The 24,219-nt window shown below is 42.5% G+C and overlaps 1 protein-coding gene across 4 annotated transcripts in view; it reads right to left on the reverse strand.

The window, feature by feature from the left end:
- SCUBE1 (signal peptide, CUB domain and EGF like domain containing 1) overlaps positions 1 to 21,244 on the reverse strand; it is a 212,517-nt gene extending 191,273 nt beyond the window's left edge. For 3 of the 4 annotated variants that reach the window (XM_021392557.1, XM_021392555.1, XM_021392550.1), the window contains exons 1-2: positions 21,028 to 21,244; positions 18,467 to 18,589 (exon numbers count right to left, since the gene is read on the reverse strand). In XM_021392557.1, coding sequence (XP_021248232.1) covers positions 18,467 to 18,589; positions 21,028 to 21,115 — 211 coding nt within the window. In that variant the 5' untranslated portion in view covers positions 21,116 to 21,244. The remainder of the gene's footprint in view (positions 1 to 18,466; positions 18,590 to 21,027) is intronic. The other variant, XM_021392541.1, reaches the window with a different exon arrangement.

Here is a 24,219-nt window from a genome sequence, read left to right on the forward strand (position 1 = left end):
AGACAGAAAGACAGAAAGACAGAAAGACAGAAAGACAGACAGAAAGACAGAAAGACAGAAAGACAGACAGAAAGACAGACAGACAGAGCAAGCAGATGCAGTAACTAGCTCTGCCAAGAAATAAATTATTTTTGCTCTGCTACTCAAATGCTCTGTACTAGAAAGCACCCAGGACTCCCTGCTCTGTTAGAGCTACTCAGTGGGAAAAAAAATGAAACTGAAGAAACTTATATAGTAATGTGGACATTCATTGAAAACTGAAGATGGCTTTTATTCATAGCCTGGAAGTTTTCCTGCTATAATTTTATATATCTTCTCGTTACTTTGGGGAGGATGTCAGGTAAAAGAACCAAAGAAGGCCTAAAACTTCTGCGCGGTATACAAATAGAGCTTTTGACATAACATGTAAGAGAAAGCCAAGGAACCTAATTGTACCACCCTCCTCAACAGTAGAGGGATAAAAGAAAGTAAGTTTGTACAAACGTTGGTTAAGTCCAGTAGAGCTATTCCTAATACTCTCATTTAGATTATTTATTCTGAAATGTCTTTTACAGCAATGTTCTTTTATTATGCACAGGTAAGAAGAAAATGTAGTAATCTCTTGACTAAAGACTTGATTTACAACTCAGTAAACAGATGTTTTGTTTTTAAATTGGACAATACATCCAATATAAAACTAGATTAGATAAATTACTTTGATGAGTTCTCCATACTTCTTTTTCCTCCCTGCTTTTCAAGACAATCTCTGTTTTAAGGCTGCATCTGGTATATGTTCACAGTATTTCTAATACATAGAAACAAGAGTCCAGGAAAGAACAAACAACATTCTTAGTTATCCACTGAAAATAGGACACTAATTAGCTAACTCACCCATGATTAATAGAGGTCTTTATCCATCAGTAAAATGCTCAAATTGAAATAAAAGGGTTTTTAGGTGTTTATCCATGGCTCCTAGTTCAATAACATAATCATCTAAAGGAAGATTAAACATCTAGATCAAGCTTTTCAAAGAATCTATTTGTCTTTCAAAACCAACTTAAGAATTTTCCTAATGAAGTCTCATTTTCAGAAAAGTGAAAAGGCCGGTCATTCTGAAGATGTAGTGAGCTGCCAAAACAAACATTAACATCTGGTTATGTAAGGTTTGGCTAACACAACATAGAGACAGATTTGTGATGCTCATAGTAAGCAACAGTAGGCAGGAAGCTCACAAAAGACAGGTGTATATGACTACCTGTTCCCATACTATTCTTTCCCAGTATACTGGACATGGCTAAACATCTATTTATAAATGAGTTTTGAAGAATACTTGTTAAAGCAAACCTAATTCACTTTCAGATTACAAGTGGAAAATGAATTAAACAAAAAAAAATTGAATGAAATTTTTGGCTTGAGAAGTCTTTAAATCACTAGGTGCAGATAATGGTTGCAATCTTCTTCCATGTTTGATTTTTAATAGTCTACCCTAAGCATCAACTGCTGGCCACCGTCAGAGACTGCACATCAACCTAGACAATCCTCCACCTAACTCTGTCCAGCCATCTTACACACCTGTCATGGTTTTATGATTTTTGGTTATCAGTATTCCACGTTATAACATCAAGTAGTGCACTGGGAGTTAAAGAGTTAATGCTCCAGTTTTGTGGATCGTGGATAGTTCCAGGTACCTGGTTCTCAGAAGAGAAGAACTACATTTCTCAGAAGACTGCTTGCTGTTCTGTTACCATTTTCCGTTCAGAGGGAAAGATGAAAAGTGTGCATATCACAAGACGCCCCCTTTTTGCTCCTCGCTCCCCTCCTGCTCGTCCTGGCAGCGTCTCTCTCCCTAGCCGTCTCACTGCCAGCATTAGAGTAAGGCCTTTTGGTTTTTGGACACTCTCTCAGCCATTGACAGAGGTATTAGTAGATGTCAGGATGAGTCCTTCACCCTTTGGAAGCAGATGCTATTAGCTGTAAAGGAAAAGTACCCCTTCAAAGACGATCTGATGCCTGAGATAAAGAAATGGACTACTATGGAAAAAGGCGTATTGAAAGATAAATACACATAGGCAGGTGGCATGGATGGGAACTGGAGTTATTTGAACACACTGTAAAGAGCCCTGATTTTACCTTCTTCTAAAGGATATAATTTAACAATCCTCGTATGCTCTATCTGCACAGAACATACAGCAAGACAGTAGGAGAAATTCTGAAAAATGCTTAAAGGTGCTCCAAAGATGTGACAACAAAGCAAATAAAACTGACATTCAGAAAGGCCTGTCCATCTCCATAAATAGCACGTGACTTTTCTTATAAGTTCCTTGTGGGCACATAAAGGTCTAGCAGGCTTAGTGTAAATTTGAATTTGTAATTTGCATTTAGTTCATGCAAGCAGACATCTCACAATTACTAGAACTAAAAAAAATGCAATTTTTAAAACAGTATCATCACATTGTCTAGCAGTGCTTCCTGAGAAGGATGATAAAATAAACTGTGAGAGTTTTTGGTTGTAGGGATATTGTTTGTCTATCTTGGGTCGGGTTTTTTTTTTGGTTTTTTTTTTTTTTGGATGGAGTTCAGTAGAGGATATCACTGTGCTAGACAGGTGGCAGTGTATTTTAAATTAAAATTTAAAAAAGTAAACCAGAAACCGGAAGTCTGAATTTCATAATGATTGAATGATAATACTACAGCTTAAAAATCCCTTGTCCTAGTCCAATTCAAAGAACAACTAAGTACAGAATATTTTCCATTAATTTCAATGGCTGTTAAATGTCACAGACGTCAGACTTCTGCACAGATACCATCCAGCTTTATACACTCACACTGTAGATGACCACACCTGTTAGAAAAAGACCCGAAGCATGATTTATCTTATCTATTTTTGTCTTCATTAATACAAGGCAAACTGCATTAAGGAAACTCCTATTTCTCTTCATCAACTATGAAGAAAATGCAAGGCTATCAGCTTAAACGTATTGATAAGTACTACTGAGATCTACATTCAGACAGATGAAATCCATCATTTGCTTCTTGCAAATACCCTTGAAACGAACAGAAATTCTAATAGGATGCCACATGCTCAGTGGACAGACTGTAGTTTTTACTGGAAGTTAGCCCTCATGAATGAGTGCAATGTAAAGCCCATAACCAACTGTCTGAACACAAATGTTAAACCAAATGAATTACAGAATGTATTATTAGAGGTTGCAATTAAATTCTTAGCACACCGTTTAATTTGAGTGACTGACAAGCATTTACTTGAGGATGGAGAAAGGCGGGAAGCTAATATTTATACTAATTCACACATTCATTTTGTGTTTTGTGACCCCAGAAAACTTTTTCAAAGGGTAGCAACGTGTTTTTAAATAACCACAGAAAAAGTAAACTCCCCACCAACCAAATAATTTTTACAGCTAACAGAAGGAACAAAACCACATGGAGGAGATATTTTTAATTAAGTGCAATATAAGGACAATAATGGCTACCCGTACTCAGTCTAAACAATTATTATCAAAGTACCTCAGCTTTTAAAGATAAGCTTAGAATGGTAAGCCATGCTGAAATGACTTAAGCTGTTCCTGATTATAAAAGAGAGCTTTTAATTAAGATTAGTAAAGGCTAATTCAAGCCATAATTTGGTTCCTTTAGTTAGCAAATGTCTATTAAAACCGAGCAATTAAGGTTAAATGGGTTGAAGCATTTAAAGCGCTCCCTACAGCTTGAAATACTATAATAGAAAAGACCACGTTGGCGACTAATTCAGACCAGAACACACGTATTTCCACAAAGTTTTATACTTCCTTGTCAACTATAAAGTTTGCTAAAGAATCTATTGGTAAACTAGATATTCAGTGGAACGTAATTTCTTTACATGTTTGTATATTATATAACAAAATATAAACCACAAATCCTTTGACTTTGTCAACGGTTTACGGGCGTTAGGCCCGATTCCGTGACGAAGGGGACAGGGGACCCACGGGCCCATGTCCCGGGAAAAGGGGAAAGGGGAGAAGGGTAGGGAGATGGCCCTGAGAGCAAAGAACAGCGGCAACAATCTGAGGAGAAACAAACTAATTTACTAAATAAGACATTGGAATGCAAAACAACACACTATAGTACAATATAATTGCAATTTAAGCTGATAAAACCAATACAGAGAGAGAGAATGTCCCAAAATCAAGGTAGGCCTTACTCTACTACCGACGATAAGACGGCTGGAGAGCGAGGTGCTGCCAAGACGAGAGACGGTGGAAAAAGGGACAAGGTCTCATGATTTGCAAGTTTTTATACTGTGAGCTTTTATCTTTTCCCTCCGGCTGGAAAATGGTAACAAAGGAGCAAAGTGCCGTGGGGAATGTAGTAGTCCTTCTCTTCTGAGAACCAGGTACATTCACTACATGATGTTATGATGTGGAGTACCAATAACCGAAAATCATAAAACCATGACAGACTTGATACATATGGTATAAAGTTTGCTCCGAATATGGCTTTTCTCCCTTGATTTTGCATAGTTCAGTAATAAAAATATGTACAAAGCTTCCCCGCAGCGTATTTCCCCCTTTTAATAGTTATCTTCACAATCTGCATAAAGTTTTTGAGGATGTATGTTGTGTGTACTTCTCACTGCTAAAGGCAGAAGTATACTGAGGTTTGCATTACTTACACAAACTGCCTTTTAAAGCATTCCCACCAGACATTCCACCTCCCATTTTCACAACTTCTTCAAAGACTGAAGCTCTTCATGCTTGGTCTCATCATTAAGATCAGTTTATTCCAGTATGTTTGAGCAACATCAGCTGAGCCAGCTGGAGGCCTGTGCTCCTGAACACAGGACAAGCACCCATACACATTCCTCTCACCCAGCAGGACACCTGTAACACTCACATCCAAGTGGCAAACCTCTCAGACACCATGTGGAGCCTCCAGGACTCCCCACAAACACAAAGAGCTTGTTTAGTAAGTGAAATAGCATGGTTCAGGCACTGGATCATCCTGATGTTCATTAAGCACGAGACATACAGAATTCACTGTGTGTAAACAGAATCATTTATGTGGCTTCAGTTTCAAACAATAGGATTTTCTGCAATGAATGACAACTTCACCGGAAACATGCTGATCCTTTTGGAAAGCATCCTCTTCAGACAGGCCTCCATCCTTTACATCCAGGCTCTTCCTAGCTGAGGCAATGCATCAGGTAATCTCACTTGGGACAAAAATTGATGTAGTCTTCCCACTGCAGAGCAAGATACAACTGCCTGCTACCTTCCTTCCAGATCATAAAATACTTGCCTTGAAACCCCCTAAAATTACCACCAGTGTCTAATCATAGTGTCAATATTATTGGTAATGACTAAAAACCTTCACAGAATCACAGAAAGGTTTGGGTTGGAAGGGACCTTCAAGAACATCTAGTTCCAACCCCCTGCTATAGGCAGGAACACCTCCCACTAGACTAGATTGCTCAAAGCCCCATCCAGCATGGCTTTGAATGTCCCCAGGGTGGAAGCATCCATAACCTCTCTGGGTACTTGGAGAGGTGCTGGAACACCTGGAGCAATGGCAACGGAACACAGCAGTGGTATCTCTCCTGGCCTTCAGGAGAGCAGACTTAGACTTCTTCAAGGAACTGCTTGGCAGTGACATGGGAAAAAGCTCTGGAGGTAAGAGGGTTCCAAGAAAGCTGGTCAGTATTCAAGAATCATCTTCTCCAAGCAAAGAAGCAGTGCACCCTGAGAAAGAGGAAGGCAGACAAGAATGCCAGGAGGCCTCCATGGATCAACAAGAAGCTTGCTTTGGTGCAAAAAGGAAGTCCATGGGGAATGAAAGCAGAAATGAGTTACCTGGGAGAACTACAAAGAAGTTGTCGGAGCAGCCAGGAATCAGGTTAGGAAAGCTAAAACCCAGACAGAATTAAATCTAGCCAGGGACATAAAGGGAACAAGAAGAAATTCTACAGGTATAACAGTGATAACCTTCCACATTTAAGCTGTGCAGAAATGTGTTCTATTAACTCTGTTCTACTCAGATACAAGCTGCACAAGTTGGAATTCCTCAGGATACTTAATAAATTATCTGGCATAAAGAGACATAACATTATGAAGTGTTACCTCTGCCTTACCACTGCTTTTTCCTGACCTTTCTAGAATCCTTTCAGCATTACGTTTCATAGATCGAGTTAACAATAAAGGATTTCTGAATGAATATAGGTACACATTGGTATTCTTATGTACATACGTACTCTCTTTGTTGCACAAAGTCCAGCAAAAGCACTCAGAAATGTGCAGAAGAAACTTTTACATTAAAGTTATGTGAATAAGCTATTGTGGAAAATGGATGCAACTGCTGCTGACATTCAAAACAGATTTGTGTGTATTCCCTGTTCAGAAGAAATACTAAGGCTTTTGGGTTTTGCTTCATGAGACCACATGTGATACAATCAAACGATTTTATTTTTCCACACAGTTCACACATATCCTTGAAGAAAAAGAATGTTTAAAAGATTTTAAAAGAAACAGTGAAATCACATAAAGTGCTAGAGGCACAAAGAACACAAATAATTTTTTTTTAGATTTAGAAGTGACTATTAACATAAAACTTAAGTGACAACACTTTGGATTTTATCCATGCCACAATAAAAGCTGTTTTTCCTTGTCAGCTAGAATGGTTAACCATATTATAAACAAAAATCTGAGGGAGTTGTTTTCATTGTTTAAGCCCTTGAGAGAACTGTAATAGAAAACTTCTTCCATTCTGAAGCTATAATCTCCTTAGATCTTAAACTGTTTGCATACAGAATAAGCTGCTTCCATCTTCACATAATGAAACAGTTATACCTAATGAAAAAGACGATGCCCAACCAAACCACTTTGGTCTTCAGGGTTTTATTTCAGGAAAACAGGCTGAGGTTGTCTGTCTGCTCCAGCCATACTCTCTGGTTGGCTCTTACAGGTCAAAATAGTTACAGGTCAGAGAAGCTCCAGCAACCTTCATTCCCCCAGTTATTCCTTGCACTCCGAATATGTCCACATGTTGCTGTCTGAACAGAGGTGAACTTGCTTCACAAGGAATTCAAGCCATGCAAAAACCACAGGGTTCCACTTAAACAAAGCCTGGCACAACAGGCTCTGCCCTCCAGAAGGCAAATAGTTCACATTTAGCCTCCATAGTGAAGCAGCTTTATGGCTTCAGATCAGTCTAAAGCACAGGCCAGGCAGTGCTGCCTTTATCCAGTATGTCTGATTACACTTGGGGAAATCCATTAGCAGCAGGAAGCAGAAGCAATCAGCTCCAAGCACATGCCTATCTGGTGTATGGTGTACCAAGATCATTACTGAGGATCAGGTGAAGTGTACCACTGCACAAGTAACAACTAGAATGGTTTAAGAGAAAACGATTGTGGGAGGGAAGAGGTGGAAAGAAGCTTTTTGATAATTTTAATCAATAGGTTGGGATGCGTAAGAAAAACATGCATTTCTGAGTAAACTCAGAATTTGGTGCTTCATAGTTAAAATTAAAGGCACGTCTCTAAATCATGGTTATTACGGAGTTTTAAGTTTAGCAAACAGAGGAAAAGTGCAAAAAGAATAAAGGCACAATTCAACTCAGCAAAATACACTAACATCTCTAGAGGTATCAAGTCAGATATCAATTTCCTCCTACACACATGCTGCCAAAAAACTTAAATGTGCATTACCCATACTCCCCATTCAGGATAACCCACTTCAGGCATGTCTTCCCTGTGACAGGGGAGACTTCTTCCTTCAGTAGCAAGTATTTGGAAGCTCCAGCTTCCAAATAATGAAATTAGAACAAAAGAAATCCAGTGAAATTCTCTTCTGACAACGGAAAGAACTTGAATGCACAGCAGTTACGTATTGTCAGTAATTATATGTCCTGAAAACAACTACTTCTGCAGTGGTTCCCATTCTCTGGTCCCTGAAGTACATTTTCCGTAGGTTGCTCTGAAAATAATGCCTCCTATTTATTTCCATGGCTACCACATCAGATACAAAGACCACAGTAACACTGTTCGGTAGAGCAAATTCTCAGCTACAGAATACTGTTTTTCAACACAATCACCACCTTTAGCTATGCCTTTTTGCCAGCAATGACCAAGAGCCTACATGCCATGCTCCTAAAAACCTACGCTATCAGAGGTGATCCACTGTCACTCGTGCTGAAACACATCACCCACCACCTCTCTGTTTGTTCTCCATAAACATTCAGCAAGCCTCAGTGAACGTCAGTGGGTGACAATTTTTCCACATGGAGGTATCCAGTGACACACCTTTGCTTCATATGGACTTCCATGTCAGATGCCATTCTGTCACACTGCCCCTCTACTGCCATTGGTCACAAAATGTAAAGGAATATTGGTGGGAAGGTTCAACCTGTACTGCCATACCACCCACACTTGCCTCTGATTTCATGGCCCAACACAATAAAAAAGGAGGTGCTACCTTTGAGCCACCCTTGTATGACAGATTCCTCTCCAGAACAATAATAAACACCAATCAGTATTATGCATCACTTCCATATTTTTTCAAGTAAAATTTTGATGTTTTACGAGTTTGACACCTTATAAGACCTGAGTGCTTCATGCAAACTAAGGCATGGGAACAATGGTATGCTGAGTTAAGCAATTTCCAGCTAAGACAGTAACAGATCATTTGTGTAAAAAGATTGATTACAGAACTGGTTATTTCATCCATTTACTATTTCTGATTCTGTCATTGGGGGCTGCATTGTAAGACATTATCAATAATTACAAAATTACAGATTTAAGTTTGATGTATTATCTGTGGGGTGAACAGCACCAAAGAAACTGCTTGCATTTTTAGCACTAGGTTCAGGTCTAAAGCACCTGCAAAACAAAGGTCTTACATTAGCTCATTAAATGATCAAAGGACTTGTGTTTTCCTTTCCTTTTTACACTGAAGGAAAAACTGTGATACTTTACAGTTGCAGAAAATGGGCGCTGCACTAAGCAAAATAAGATGGTATCTTCAATTTAATAAAGCACTTAAAGGGAATTACTTTAAAGGGTAACATCTTCTTAAGATTAAACACATACTAAAGTACTCTGAACACTCAAAGCATCTCAGCAAAATGACTCTTGAAACTGCAATGTAAATGTGTTCCTTCTGATGAGTATCTTAAATGTGTCTGAAAGCCTGGACATTTCATGGGAGGAGGGGGTGGGTGGCTGACAAACTATCTTCTGTTTCTTATCTTACAGCTTCACGTCTGTGCCTCTAGACGATCATAGCACTGATCCTCCTGCAAGCTACATTAAGGCACATGCAAGACAAGGAGGTGATCTGAGACAGCCAGCACAGCTTCACCAAGGGCAGATTGTGCCTGACCAATCTGGTGACCTTCTATGATGGAGTGACGGCATCAGCAGACAAAGGAAGGGCAACTGATGTCATCTACCTGGACTTGTGCAAGGCCTTTGACACGGTCCCACAACACATCCTTACCTCTAACTTAGAGAGAGATTGATTTGAAGGGTGGGCTATTTAGTGGATAAGGAATTGGTTGGATGGCTGAAGTCAGAGGGTTGTGGTCAACAGATCTATATCCAGATGAAGGCCGGTGATGAACTCTCCTGCCTTTTGTTTCAGCCTCTACACCATAGTTCATTGTCAGTGTAGAATTGCTTATGATGCCATGCTGTACTTCCTTTTTTTAATATACTGTGATTGCTTCAGCAGTAATTGCCCCACATCAATTGACTATTCAAAAAAGCACAATCAAGTGAAGAGGAACTTCTTAATTCAGTATGCTGGGAAGGCATAGTATTATTCCTTTTCCCAACCAAATGTACACACAAAGCTTTCCTGACTTATTTTCCTCCACCCCAGGGCTAGGTGAGACTTTCCCTGTCGTTATGGCTCCTGGTTATCCTGGTCTAGAATAGAGTTGAGCTAGTGTCATGCATACACAGGCTGTATTCACCATCCTCTTCCAGAGGTACAGAGACTGTACCTACCACCTACAATTCCTATTGTCTACAGTGCCCTTGTGGTATCAGAGTAGATGCTACTTGGCTCAAATGCAGAGGAAACAAAAACCACAGTAGTGGAGTTTATCTGTGCAAGGATTAAAGAACTAGCAAAACACCACACTTCCCCACTCCTACCGTTTGATCAAAGGCTCCCTGACCACCCCTTGCAACAGTGTAAGTTCAGGCTTATAAGAAGGAATGTGCATTTCGGTACTGAGATGGACAAACATGCAGATAGTCCCTCTAATCAAATGAAAGCTTACAAATCCATGATTCTGTGAAATGATAGCAAACAGCTACACAATGATGTCTTTCCAGTCATCCACCTGAGAGAAGAGCCTTTGACCTCTATTGGGGTGGGAACAGCAGGGATAGATGAACTCTAAGAAGGCAGCATGGGCCAGAAAAGTGGAAAAAATATAGAAAATGAAGAAAAAGGGACAACTCTGGGAGCTGTAGGTAGCTGTTTTGACTCAAAGACAACTCAAGAGAGAGAGAGGACCATAGAGGTCCACAGAGCTGGCACTCCAGGCCCAGAGATCTTGATATGGGATAAAACCGCAAGGTACATCACAAGTAAAGGTACAGGTGGGAAAAGAAGGAAAAGTAAAGAGAAATAGAGAAATCAAGGAAAACCAGGCAGTGTGTGACAGACGTATAAAGAATGAGGACAAAAGGCATACAGACGCTTCAATATTGCACTTAGTGTACATTCCATTTATTTGTTTGTTTTTTTTTTATAATTTTTCTGGCAGATAATTTACACTGCATATTTGTCAGAAAGGAGAAGTTCCTGTTAAATACCAGGTTTATATCACCATCAGAGGCCACCCTGGGGGTTCTACAGCTCAGCAACTACGGAGACTGATGAAATTTTATAAATATATTTAAGTTCCCAAAGTACTCAGACCATGCAGCAGACGGGGAGCTTATCAACTATTTAGAGAAGTGTCCTTGGAAAAAAAACATATCTTTTTCAAAAATCAAGAATTACATGCAACTCTTCTGAAGAATTAGGCCATATTTCTAGCTTCATGGTATTTGTTTATGCAAAATATAGCCATATTTGTATCCAAGAAGCATTTCTAGAAGAAAAAAAAAGTAGAAAATGTTCTTTTCCTAACTAAAAATGGAAGATTTCCAAACTGGACCACCGGGGGAGCTGTTCACTAAAGCAGCATTATGGGCTGCCAGAAAAGAGCTCTGAGAGGTAGGACAGGCCAGGGAGTAATGGGAGAAAACAAGAGCGTGTGTGACACATGGAGACGGATGGCATGGTGAGAAGTTAAACGGGTCGTGCCATCACAGCTAAGGGCTTTATTGGATAAACTGCTAAACTAAATCAGAAAAACAAATCAATCTGAAAGAGAAAAAAATAATCCAAGGCTCAACCCTAGCCAAAACAAGAGCCTTATTCAAGGAAAAGAGAAAGACTGAAGGAGAAAGGAAGAGTTACCATAAGCTGTTAATTCACTTAGGCTGCAATAAAACTCTGTTTTATTACAGAGTGTTCTCAGGAGTATTTTCTTGCTTGCTACTACGTCCCCTAAGAAACTCCATTCCCTGTAGTGATTCAGGAAACTGGCAAGCTGGGAATTAAGTATTAAATGGTACAAGACCAAGAAAAAGAGAAGGAGCACAGATACAGAAGACCTCTGAAATGGATAGTGGGAGATGCTTTTATCAGTCTAAAATGATGCATCAAGTTATCCAGCCAAATGAGTACATTTACTGAGAGGAAAAATATTTATTTACTAGCTCAAATCAAAAGAAGCTGGTTTACATTCTACCTCCCCTACTCTTTGACAACGTGTAGTTCTTCATTTTAGAAGCTGCTTTCAATGAACTCAGCAAAGTGGCTCACACAGAGTAAAGTTACTCTCTGTGTGAATAAAATAGGGATGATCTGATGCTGAAATAAACATCACCACAAAACTGGAAGGTGGCTTTTGGCACAAAAGGGCTGCTGCAAGTCAACAGGATAAAAAAGGCATCACAGGCTTGCAGAATGAGATTGCATCAAGACAATGTATCCATTACAAGAGGGTGATGCGAAGTTTCCCAAATGACATTAATGTTAACATTAAAGTATTATAGCTGTAAAACTAGAAAGCACAGAAGATTTGATACCTAATGTTCCCTATGGACTTAAAGAATACTGCACAACCAGTTCAAAAGTAAATAGATCAGTGTGAAAGACTCAAGCACTGAACAGAGATCAGGTCATGTAATGGTTATACAAAAAATGACAGAATTAGAATAAGGATATAAACCAAGCATGAAACAGTATTTAGAAATAACACACACACACACCATATTCCTGTAGCTTTTCAGAACAAGCAAAGGGCAGGGATGAATGTGCTCATAAAAACCTTTGTTTTTCCAACATATATGTAGCAGGATATTACTAATGGATATTATTGGTGGATCTGACCAAACCAGCTTCACAGAGCACCTACTTACTAGCAGTAACAGTAAGACTATGAATGTAGTGCTAATATTCAATCTGTAATGTGTTGATATTTTCACAGTCATGGAAGACAACCATTTCTCGACAGAATAAATTCACCTTCTGTTGCAAATAGAATAAATCAATCAGGAAGAAATCACTGAAGCTGCCTCATTCAGTAGCATCACTGTTATTCCGCTGGGTGATTCAGAGATAACGCAAGCCTAAGCCTGCTATAGTGCCATCTTTGAGTCACAGAAGTTTCAGAAATGGAAGGACAAGAAACAACAGTTATTTACTTCCCATGGGCTCATTGCTAAAGAAGATCCACTTAAGAAATAATTGCTGAGAGTGAACTGATGGGACATGTGGCACTAAAAAGAAATGGGATCATCGCTCCATTTAAAAGAAAGATGTCCAGAGGCCCTGTGCTTACTTATCCCTGCAAATATGAGGAAGCTTCAGACCAAGAAACTGCACTGAAAGCTGGTAAAAGAATTCTGAAGTGTTCTGTGCTACTTCCAGGCTGACTCAGGCAAGCTCTGTGGCAATATTTGGATTCATCTTTGAAGAGCATGAGAAAAATAGAACAGATATTCAAAAGACTGAAGTACAATTAAAATCCAGTGAGTGAGACCAGCTTTTTAAGATAGATAAAATGAGTGAACAAGATTAGAATTGCAAGAATAAGACTAAGTCAACCCTGGAGAAACAATCATTATTATTCAAATAAGAGTGATGAGGAAATACACTTTACATACGTTTCTCCAATTGCTAAGATTTGTTTAGAATCCCTTAGATCCAAAAATGGAGTATAAGAAGAAATTTGGCCTCACACCCACAGCGTTACTGAAGATAAGGAGAGTTTATCTATATTGTTTCTGATTCTTTGTAAATTGAATTAACTATTCATTTTAAACTTCAGCATATTGTTGCAAACACCATGAGTAGTTTAAATTCCGGCTGCATGACCTCCAGCATGAAGATAGAGTTGTGTGCAACAGTCCCAAAAATCTCAAACATTTGCTAAGGCAAAAAAATTCACTACCCTATGGTCTCTACTATCTTAGAATTACTAGTTCCAAAAATGGCCTTTAGTTATCTGTTTTGAGATAACCTTTACAGTATTCCCTGCTCTTTTGTCTGCAACAACAGATTGCATCAAAGCCAACACCAAATGTCACAGAACATTAATGGGAATAGTAAGATCTAGGTAAATAAACACAAGTATTTTTCCAGATATTGCATCGAGTATTTCCACTGTACATAGACAAAAGTTAGGAACTATGGCAGTAGTTTCAGTGGGCAATGTATCAGCCCTGGATGTGAAGAAGCATCACTAGATTGCTTAGCTGCACATTTCCCGGAAGACTCCTCCAGCCCTTAGATTAACACAAGGGCTCAGAACAGACAATGAATGAATGCATATTACCGAATAGATGTATGCAGAACATAACCTGCTGTGCTGAGATCCGGTAAGCTCCTGTCATCAGAGTAATCAAGAGTAACAGCTCGCTTTGCAGATTACCATGACCTGTTTACCTGGAAAGACTACTTACAGTAGGAAAGGGACTACAAGCATGTCAGCATATAACGTACATGACTAAAACTGCACAGGCCTACCCAACTACCAATCATGCAGTATGATGCTGATAGCAAAAATTTCCAACACAAGCAGAAAGCTAAAAATCAGCCTTGTAAGGCAGACTCTGACAAGATATTTTGTCATGGTAGCTATATGACTTCAGTGAGAAGTCCATGAAAATTCATGATGGAGAAAGATTATAGCTGAAAGATTCCATATAGTGAGTGAAGACATCTTCTGTGCAGAGTTCAAGAAGATGACAACTGTGTAAAATCGAGTACAACTGAAGAATAATTACACTAATAATATGGAAAACAGCAGAAAAAACATAACAAGAGGAAAGTATTACTCAATAAGGGAAAGGTCAGAGCAGAGTTTTGCAACTCAGAAGCAAAAGGTCCCAGTAAACGTGTCTTCAGGAAAAAAAAAAAAACAAAAAAAACACACCCACCCGATCATTTCCTCTGTGTAGAGGGTCATGTCTATAAGGTGTCATCCAAAAGAGAAAGAAACTACTGCTAGAGCAACTCACTGAAATCATCATCAGTATGCTGAGGGGAAAAAAAAGTTTAAAACAGAGAATGAGCACAAGGCATTAACTGGATATAAAATGGGTGCAGATAAACATCAGCCAGAAATCATACAGGTTTTTAACCATAAATGGCAGGAGCATTTGGTATAGCCTTGTCTCAGTGGTGGGAGCAAAAAATTAACCAGGTTTAAGAGCTAAATCCTTTCATACACTGATCAACAATAGAGCAACATACAACAGCAAACACGTAACAATGGCATCAGGGACAGAGGAGGCCCTCTGAAGGCCTAGGATACTCCAGAGTTTAGAATTCTTTTGAACCTTCTGGATTTTTCCATTGTTTTGACATAATTTTCCAGCTAACAACTTTAGTGAGATACTCACTTGAGTGGAGACCAAAAGTTAAATCAGAGAAGATACAGCCACTGCATTTGTGATATCAACTAAAGTCTTGACAAACAAGATGCCCAAAGATAATAGATGATCTGTCAGTGCCACAGAAACTAAATTAGTTTCAGTTTATAGGATATAGATTTTGTATGTTGATAAAAATGGACAGCTGGAAGTAAATTGTTTTTTAAAGATTACCTGGGTTGGACACACTATTCTGTCCCATGGAAATGCTAGCTAGAGAATCTGTGGTCAAAGGATATTGATGTATTATACTAGATGGGGAAATGCTATGGTGGCAAATCTGACCATGCAGCTTGACAAAAGCATAGCAGATAGAGCGTTGGGAAAAAAAAAAAAAAAAAAAAGTAACCTGAAATCTACAAAGGGAAGCAAGAAACAGGACATAAGACAAATTAACAACTCTTCTATTGAGACAAATAACTGTCCTCTGCAGAAAGAAACTTGTCAGGTGGTTCAAGCAGAAGAAGCCACCTATCCCAACACTCCCCTCCAGAAAAAGGAAAAAAGAGAAATAAAAAGATAGGGTAGATCTGGAAACTGAAGAGTCATCCCTAATTATCAGAAATTCTGGAAGAACTCAGTCCGAAAGACAGGCTGGGAGAAAGGCAGAGTCCAGAAACAAATTCTCTGTTAAAATAATTTAACAGATTGTCAAGAAAAAGTTTCATTTCAGTGTAATTGTTGCTAGAGCTCTCCGTGTGTCCTTGAATGTTACTATCTTGCCTATTTATTCCTACCCTTTAGGTCAGAGCAGCAAAATTCACACAAAATACTGCACAAAGGGCTAGACTTCACATTTCCAATCACAACAAAGGCACGCATTAGCCTTAAGGTCCCGTTTTTTAAACCATTCATCTTCTCTGAAAAAAAAAAAAAGTATATATAAATGCACACAAAATATACATTCACATTCTGGACATAATTGTTTAAGTATGTGCTACACTGCTTTTATAAAGCTTAAAAATAATCCATATCACGTTAGCTCCCATACTCTATCCTGTTCTCCAAAAATTGATTTTGAATGAAGTAAAATTCAAGACTGGTCTTTAAAGTAAGCTAACATGCACATCTTTCTAAATTAATTCTAATATCTCATTAGATTCTAATAAAATTTAGAAACCCCTCCCCCCAGTTTAGATTAAATGTGATCGTACAGGGTAATTCCTTTATGTTCACTGCAGCATACAAACCGTTATTCTGTTTGTTTAGTCTAACCTGGCTGTAAGGGACAGCCTGCACTACAGGGGAGTTAGTTACGCTATAACCTCTGTTCTCTTGATGTAAAGCAGTACGGGTAGTTTTCTATAAATGCCAGTAAGAACTAGGTTAAAATGGCACAAAATACATCCTTTTCTCATAGGTGACTAATTAAAAATCTTGTTTAGAAAAGCTTTGTTATGAAGTCCCAGAATCACCTAATGACCCAGCTTTGGTACTGGCACGATGAAAGCTGTTTGATGTATTACAAGCACAGTCACTTCTATCTTAAAAGACAATTTGTAAAAGCTGATTACTTGTGTAGTCTTGTGATGGAACATTAAATCTCAATCCATACTCTGCCAGTCTGTTTATTTCTGTCGGTTTGGAGTACTTGACCTTAAGATGCAAAATAAACCCACACTACATGAATAGCAGACCCAAGGAAGATCTTAGGTCTTCCACTGACTTGTGTGACTCTTCCTTCATCTCTATGGTTTTAAGAAGGACATCAATTATACAAATATTTGTCTGCCACTGAAGGTACATTACTTCAGTAACAAATTTTCAAACCGCTCTGGGATCAGATTAAAAGGGACTACATAAATCATCTACAATAAGCTCCTGAAAGGAAGCTGTCAAGCTTTCTGCTTATCCCAAAGTCTAGCACTAATCACTAACTTCAGATATGGAGATGATGCAAGATCTTTCGAACCATTACTATAAGAAAAGTTGATTATCGTACAGAGTAATATCTGATTTAAACACCTTACATTAATTTACCAGACTAATGCTGAACAATTCAACTTCCACACAGAACACATAGCAGTCTGTCCCAGCTTATGGTACTTATCAAGCTTGTCAAACACTGAATGCCATCAAACACAGTAGTATGACATCAGTCACAGAAATTGCATGATTCCGTACATCGTTCTGCAGGGAAATATGAATTTTACTACTTACAGAATTCTTTTTTCTTTTTTAAATGCACAAATGCAAGTCAGGCAAAAATAAACATATACAGTAATCAAGCAGGAGTACAATCCAGGTCTACTATGTAACAGAGCTGAGCAGCTAAAAAATGAGTACTTAAAGCTCAAGGAAACTTTGAATGTGGAAAACCATTGCAATGAGAAGTATCAATTCTGAGCACGCTGCAACCTCTACAGCTGTGACCCTGAGTACATTTTTGCTGCACACAGTTCTTCCCCTGGAAGGGATGAATAGGGGACGAAAAGTGGGAAAGTGGTACTGAATGATTATTCCGTCTGTTTGCAAGAAGGAAAATCTGGCTTCCAAATGAACAGCAGCTCAGAGACACTACAGCACCAAGAGGTGGACAGTAGGAATGGACCTCTGCCAGTTTAAGCCCAAGAGAGAAAAAATACAACAACCAAAAACATGCTTTATGAGGGCTCTAGAACAAACACTTCGAAAGTCCATGGGGAATAATATGTGGTTTCCAATTTTTGTAGACTTCAGTGAAGTCATTTCTAGGTCTTTAATCTTCTTTATAGACTGGCCACGTACGTTTTGAAAAAGATTCAGTCTGCAGCAGAGAGATTTGGAAGAATTTATATAGCTGCTGAGCATTTACAAGTGGAAAAAAACAATAATTTCACATTTTTTATTTGTATTGCATTCTGCAGCGATTACCATATCCCCACCAGAGAATAATCTCTCTGCTGAGGATGAGACGAAGTTCATAACATCTAAAATAGGAGTGCTCCTAATGAAACACGACAGATCTTTTTCAATGCAAGGGATTGATGGAAGGACATACGCAAAACAACTTTTTAAAGTCTGTGCAAGCATAAGCATACAATGAAACAGTTATTTTTAAAAGAGTAAGTGCTCCAAAAACGTGTGACTGCAACACACACATGGTGCCAAAGAGAAGCACGCTGCGACAACGGGTGAAGTTGTACAGAAAAATCCCACTGTGATGGGCCCGAGGGAACACTGAGTGAGCTCCCTGAGCCTGGGGAGGCCGGGGAGAGCCGCACCACTGCCATGGGCCGAGGCAGGAGCATCTCGGTGCTCCTTTTTTTCTTTATTATTATTTCTTCCGCCTCCTCCCCCCNCGATAGGCTGGAGGACACGACCGTTTGTGATGGCGGACAATTAGCAAAAGCAGCAGGGGGATGCTTGCCAATAAACACCGAGATTTGAGGTTAAGCAGCTGTAAATCTGCATTAATCGTGCCAGGAATTCAGCTATTTACAAAAGCTTTTAAAGAGAAAACAAATAAGAGCGGGGAGGGGAGTAGAGATAGGAGGGGAGCCGAGCTGTCCTTACCTTCGCATTGTTTCCCTTCACCCTTATAGCCTGGCTTGCAGATACATTTGTAGGATTTCGGCGTGTTTTGGCAAATGGCATCGATGTGACAGTCGTCTGTAGCTTCTGCGCACTCGTCAACGTCTGGAATACAGAATACACCCAAGAAAGACGTGAGACCTGAGACAGGAACACACTCCTTGCGGAAACTGCTTGCCTGCCTGCCTTCCCAGTGCCAACCTGGAAGTGGGAGCATCTAAACTGACATAATCAAACAAGCCAGCGAGTTACTCTCTCTAAGCCTAACCGCTGTCTTTTCCCCTCCAGCAAATTAGGGGGGCTCGGTCCCACGTTTCTGCATTAAAACAAAAATCATTAAACTTACTAGAAATTAGTGCCTGCTGGATAGGTCTGGCAGGAGAGATCCACTTCACGGTTAGTTGAAACAAGTGAGAGTTTAAATGAGGAGAAAGCAAGCTTATTTGCGTGTTATATCAAATATATGTTAATTTAGAAATATATATCCCAATTTATTTCAGCTATGCTGATGGGGGAACGAGAGGAATGAAACGCTGAACGGCAAAACCACCTTAAACCTTTTTATTAAGAGGCGAAATATAAGTAAATGGCAAACCCTATGAATCTCGGTAAGTTAGCGACCTGTACCAGCATCATCTTACCGAGCATCGCCTGGAAGGGAACGGTGCCGGCCGCCCTCCGGCCGCCGCTGCCGCCTCTGATGAGGCGGGCTCTGAAAGGGGACCGGAGCGCTTTTCTCGCTCTCAGGGGAGGAAGCCTTTACAAACATCTCAGCGGCGGGCATTCGTTTTCTCCCCCGGATTTAAAGAGGAGGGGGGAGGGAGGAGGATGAGAAAGAGGCGAGATTTGGTAGTCGTGGGAATGTTAATGAAGTGAGCGTAGGAGACGAGGGAAAAAAAAAAAAAAAAAAAAAAAAAAAGAAAGAAAGAAAAAAAAAAAAAAAAAAAAAAAAAGAGCTCCGACCTATTCACGGACGGGGTGTGCTGTTGCTGTTAACATGGGAACATTTACAGCCCTGCTAACCTGCCCTGCCCCCCCCGCGGTCCCCGTCCCCGCGTCCCCCTCGAGCCCCGCAAGCTCCGCACGAGGGGCCGCCGCGGGGGGCCCGCCCCGCGCTGCCGGCCCCGCGCCCCTCGCTCCGCTCCGAGCGGCCTCACGATGGGAAGGCGGGCAGAGGAGCCCGTGCCCAGCAGGGGCACAGCGGCCAGGCACGGCGCAGCCCGCCCTGAGCCGTCAGGGAGCTGGGAGACGGCTGCTGCGGTGGGAGGGGGCATCCAGAGCGAGACACGTGCAGCTGGTTTCATGCCGATTGGATGAGCGGATCCCATCCAAAGGTACACCGAAGTAAAAGCAGTTTTACTGTCGGCTTGAAATCCTAACGCTGTTTGAGAAGCGCTCGCTCAGCCACTTCCAGCGGTGAAGCGCTTCAGAGCCAGCGGGCGCAGATACCGTGGCACTGCCGAGAGCTGCGGGACGGCCCGGGCTCCCAGCGGGTAACTGCCCGCACCCGGAGCCCCGGGGGCCGCTCTGTAAAGGAGAGAACAGTTTCCGCTGCCACACGCAGCGCTGCGTTTTCTCGAGAAACGCGGGGCTGCTGCACGCCTCTTCCTTTTCTCTTGCCCGCTCGGGCCAGTTCGGAACTCGCTGCGGTTTACGTGAGTGCGCCCCGGGCGCCCGAGGGTGCTGCCTGGACCAGACAGAGTCCCAGCCAAACACAAAAAGGAAAGGATAAGAAAAAAAAAAAAAAAAAAGGGGGCTGCTTCATGCTTTTGAGTCATTCAAGCGGCCCCACCGTCCATCAGAGCGGCGGGGTGACAGCCGCACTGCACTCCCCGCATCGCCGTCGGACATCCGACGTGCGCGGGGCCGCGGGGACACCGCGCAGCAGCAGCGGGAGGCGGCCGGCAGTGCCACGGAGCCCAAGGGAAGGGCACGGCCCCGCGGGACCCCCGCAGCTCACGGTGCGTTCCTGGCACTTCATGAACTTCCACAACGCCTCCGTTCATTCTGTTGCGCTCCCACTGAGTATCGGGGGAACGGGGATTTCTCCGCCCCCCGCTTTACCTGGAAGGTTTCTGCCAGCACAACTTTGGGGACCGCACGCACATCTTTAAGAGATTAACGCTGGCTTACGGCATTCCTAGGCAGATTTCTAACATCAGAGCAAAGCCTCGCTATCATTACTGCTACTGAACAGCCAGGAGCGCGGCTGCTCAGAAGTACCGGCCCTCGATTAAGGCAGGGAAGCCTCGCGGAGCCCCCGCAGCCGGCGCTCCCCCGCGCAGTGCCCGGCGCTCAGCGCGGATTCATCCCACGGGCGTTTCGCTAACTTTGCCCTCCCGGTCCCTTCCCCAGGCGTCCCCCGGCTCCGGCGGTATCAAAGACGCGAGAGGACGCCTCCAGCAGCCCGGCAGCGAGGAGCGGCCTCCCCCCGGCACCCCGAAGCGGGAGAAGCGGGAGAGGCGGGCGGGCGGCCCGGCGCGGCGCGGTGACCCGGGGCCACGGGTCACCCGGGAGACGCGGTACGCGGCGGACTCTCTTACCTGCGCTCCCGCTGCCCGCCGCTAACCTGCCGGCCCAGGCAAGGGCGAAGAGCAAACAGCAGCGCCGCGCAAAGCAAACAGTGCCCATGGTAATGATGCGGTCCCGGCCCCCGGTGCCCGTCTGCGATAAGGGACGCGCTCGGGGCCGGCCGCGCGGAGCCGCCGGCGCTGACGCCCTGACAGCGCCCCGCTGATTCGCCGCGGCTCCCGCGGCGGGGGCGGGGCCGGCGCCTGGGGCGGGCCGGGGAGGGACGCACCGCCCCCGGCCCTCGGCTCTGCCCCCGGCCCCGCCGGCGCGGTGGGGAGGGGGAGGTCGGCGCGGCGGCCCCGACAGGTGGGAGGTCGGGGAGAGCCCGCGGGGCCGGCTGAGGGCCGAAACCCCCGGGGAAGCGGGAGTGGTCCTCGCTGGGTTGGGGTTGTTTGGGTAATGAGTGTCGGTGTCACCGCCGCCCCGAAGGAGGAACCCTTCCGCGTTAGACCCAAACGTGAGAGATTCCCCTCCGAGGGGGAGAACGTAGCCCTGTGGTCTTCCAGACCGCTCGCTTTAAAGGGCTGAAGTAGTTGGCGGAACCGGCGCCGGGACCCGCTCGTTAGCGGCCCGGCACAGCCCCGCTCCCGTTCTGCCCGCTTCCTCCCGGTGCCCGCATGTCCCACTGCAGCATGCCGGCCCGTAAGCGTCCTAAAGCCTGCACAGACGGGAAGGAAATGAAATAAAGCTGCTTCCCGATCACTAAACGCCTTGCTGTATTTTTCCTTCATAGAGCACGGCGTAAGAGCTGTTTGCTTTCCGCGTGCTCGCACCGCTGCTTTGGGCATTCGCACATCCCCGAGGGGTGGGGCGGTGCCACTGGTACTTCCATTCCGGTCCCTTATTGTCGTGTTAACACACCGAGGTGCAGCGTGAATCCCACGCTGGAGCCGGCCCTGGGTACACAGCCGTCCTTCCGTGCGGGTCCCAGTGGGGTTACCTGGTACCTTAGAGCTCCACCTAGTGAGCCGTACGGCGCGCTGTAGCTGCAGCGGGCATCCCAAAGTTAGGCTGGCCCAGACAGGGGCCTTAAACTCCTACCACCGTGTGCCGGGCTTCCTTGGAAGGGCCCCTTACTTTCAAAGAGTTTGTAAGTACGAGTTTTGCCCGAGTAAAAAATAAGGCTAAGCCGTCTTGTTAGATTTGTTTTTTTTTTTTTTTTTTGTTTTGTTTTGACAGTTGTCCTGCATCTTCTCCAGTTCTGTGCATTCTGTACATCACTAGCACTACCCATATGGCATTCAGGAAAGGGACTCACCTTGATCCAGATCTATTATGCTATCCAAGTATTTCCTTGTATGCTCCAAGAGGGGCATGCAAATGAAAGCTAAGCATCCTTCACATCAGCTGCCAACATCTGTCAAGCTTTATTTTTTCCTTTTTTTTTTTAAATCAAAAATCTGTGTGGAGATAGAGCGGTACAGTGTTTCTCAAACAATGCCCGGAACCTTAAGATAGGATCATCACGTACAATAAGAAACACGATCTACAGCACCAGGCTGAATATTTCAATGAGGGTCATTTCAGCAGTTTTCCTTGCTAATGGTCACACCTTACAAAAAGGATCCTTGTGGATTTTCAACTTTTCCACTTAAAGTTGTGCTTCTGTGCTTGCTTATAGTCATATAACAGAATATTGGAAGTAATGACCAAATAAGCCACTGCTGAAACTCACCACCCACCCACTCTTTAGGATTGTAGCTCAATGACTCCTCTACAGAAGCCCTCAAAGCAGTTATATTTTTGCTAGGACAATTTCTGGCTCCTCATCTGATATGGATTACTTGCCATCGTATTTTTTATCATTGTCAGCTCAGTTATTCTCAAAATGAATGTTACTGATTATTGTGGTTGCATACAAATATATTGTATTGCTGCTGTCTTAACATGCTACCCTCTTGAACTCCCAGGTTTGCACGGTCCAGAAAGGTCAAGCAACTCAGACAAAGGTATTCTCACAGGTATTTTAGACCTATGCCAGTCAATTTTAATCTTAAATCCTGGACAGTCAGTAACTGCTCTGACTGCACAAGACAGCAGCAAGTAGTAATCCAGCAGCTGAGAAAGTTTCTGAGATGTTTTATGAGATGTAAGTCCTCAAAGAATTTTATGATAACTCATGTTAAAGTGAACTCCTCCTTCAAAAGTGGGTACAGCTGGCTCTGATTTCTTCTTCAAAGTCCCAGTTAGGGCACTCAATCAGAGTTACTTTCTGTTGTTCCTTTTCTTACTGCTACCCAAGATCTGCAGTCAGTTATCTGTGTGCTTTTCTGGTTTAATCAAGGCCCTGAACACTTAAGGAGCACCAAAGCACGTTCATATTCATCAGCAGAACTATTGCATATAGGCTTCTGCTAAGACTGTCTCAGCAGGATCAGGATCATACATTGAAAGATAAAGAAAACAGGCCATGACCTCTATTCACAGTCCCTTTATCCTTCAGCTTAGCTCAAATCCAGATGTGAAAAGTAACATGGCTCTAAGCCACATGAGCTGTCTCTTCTTCTCTATGGAACATATCATGACAACAGTTCAGAGGAAAAGCTGATTCCACTTTAGAGGACTTCAGTACTGTGAAATTTGATTTTGTTCCAACTCAGAGCCCTGCCTACCCCCAAAAAACCCTCAAAGAAGCCCCAAGACTTTTGGAAGCTGCAAGATTCAACTGCAGCCCAGGAGAGCAGCTGCAGAGGTAGCTGAGTTGACAGGACACCTTGCCAAGTTGTGGTGGGATCCTGTCAGTCTCCTGCTTCAGTTTTTTTTTTGGGTCTTCAGTTTTTGGAGGCCTTTCTTGAACACAAGATGTTTCAATTTGTACATAAGCAGCAGCAACAAAACTCTAGGAAAATTTTAATAGCAGTTCTTTAATCAAAACTTTTCCCAATTCCGAAAATAATCTTTAGGCTGTTTCTCATGCAGATGGGGAAGAAAAACGTCTGTAATGCTCCTGCAAATTTCTTTCTCCCTGTCCCACCCACCTTGCCACTTAAGGGTCAGAGTGAAATTTGTATACTCCTTCAAAACTCTACGTTGCTCAGGGGGGCCCACAGTACTGGAGTAAACCTCAAGTCCTTCTCTTTAACTAGCTATAATAAGAGAGGGGGGCAATGCAGCTGAAAAGCAGATAATTGCATATGTTAAGATCTATTGAATGTACTGCAAGA

This window comes from Numida meleagris, chromosome 1 (genome assembly GCF_002078875.1).
Source record: "Numida meleagris isolate 19003 breed g44 Domestic line chromosome 1, NumMel1.0, whole genome shotgun sequence".
NCBI classification, from domain to species: Eukaryota; Metazoa; Chordata; class Aves; order Galliformes; family Numididae; genus Numida; species Numida meleagris.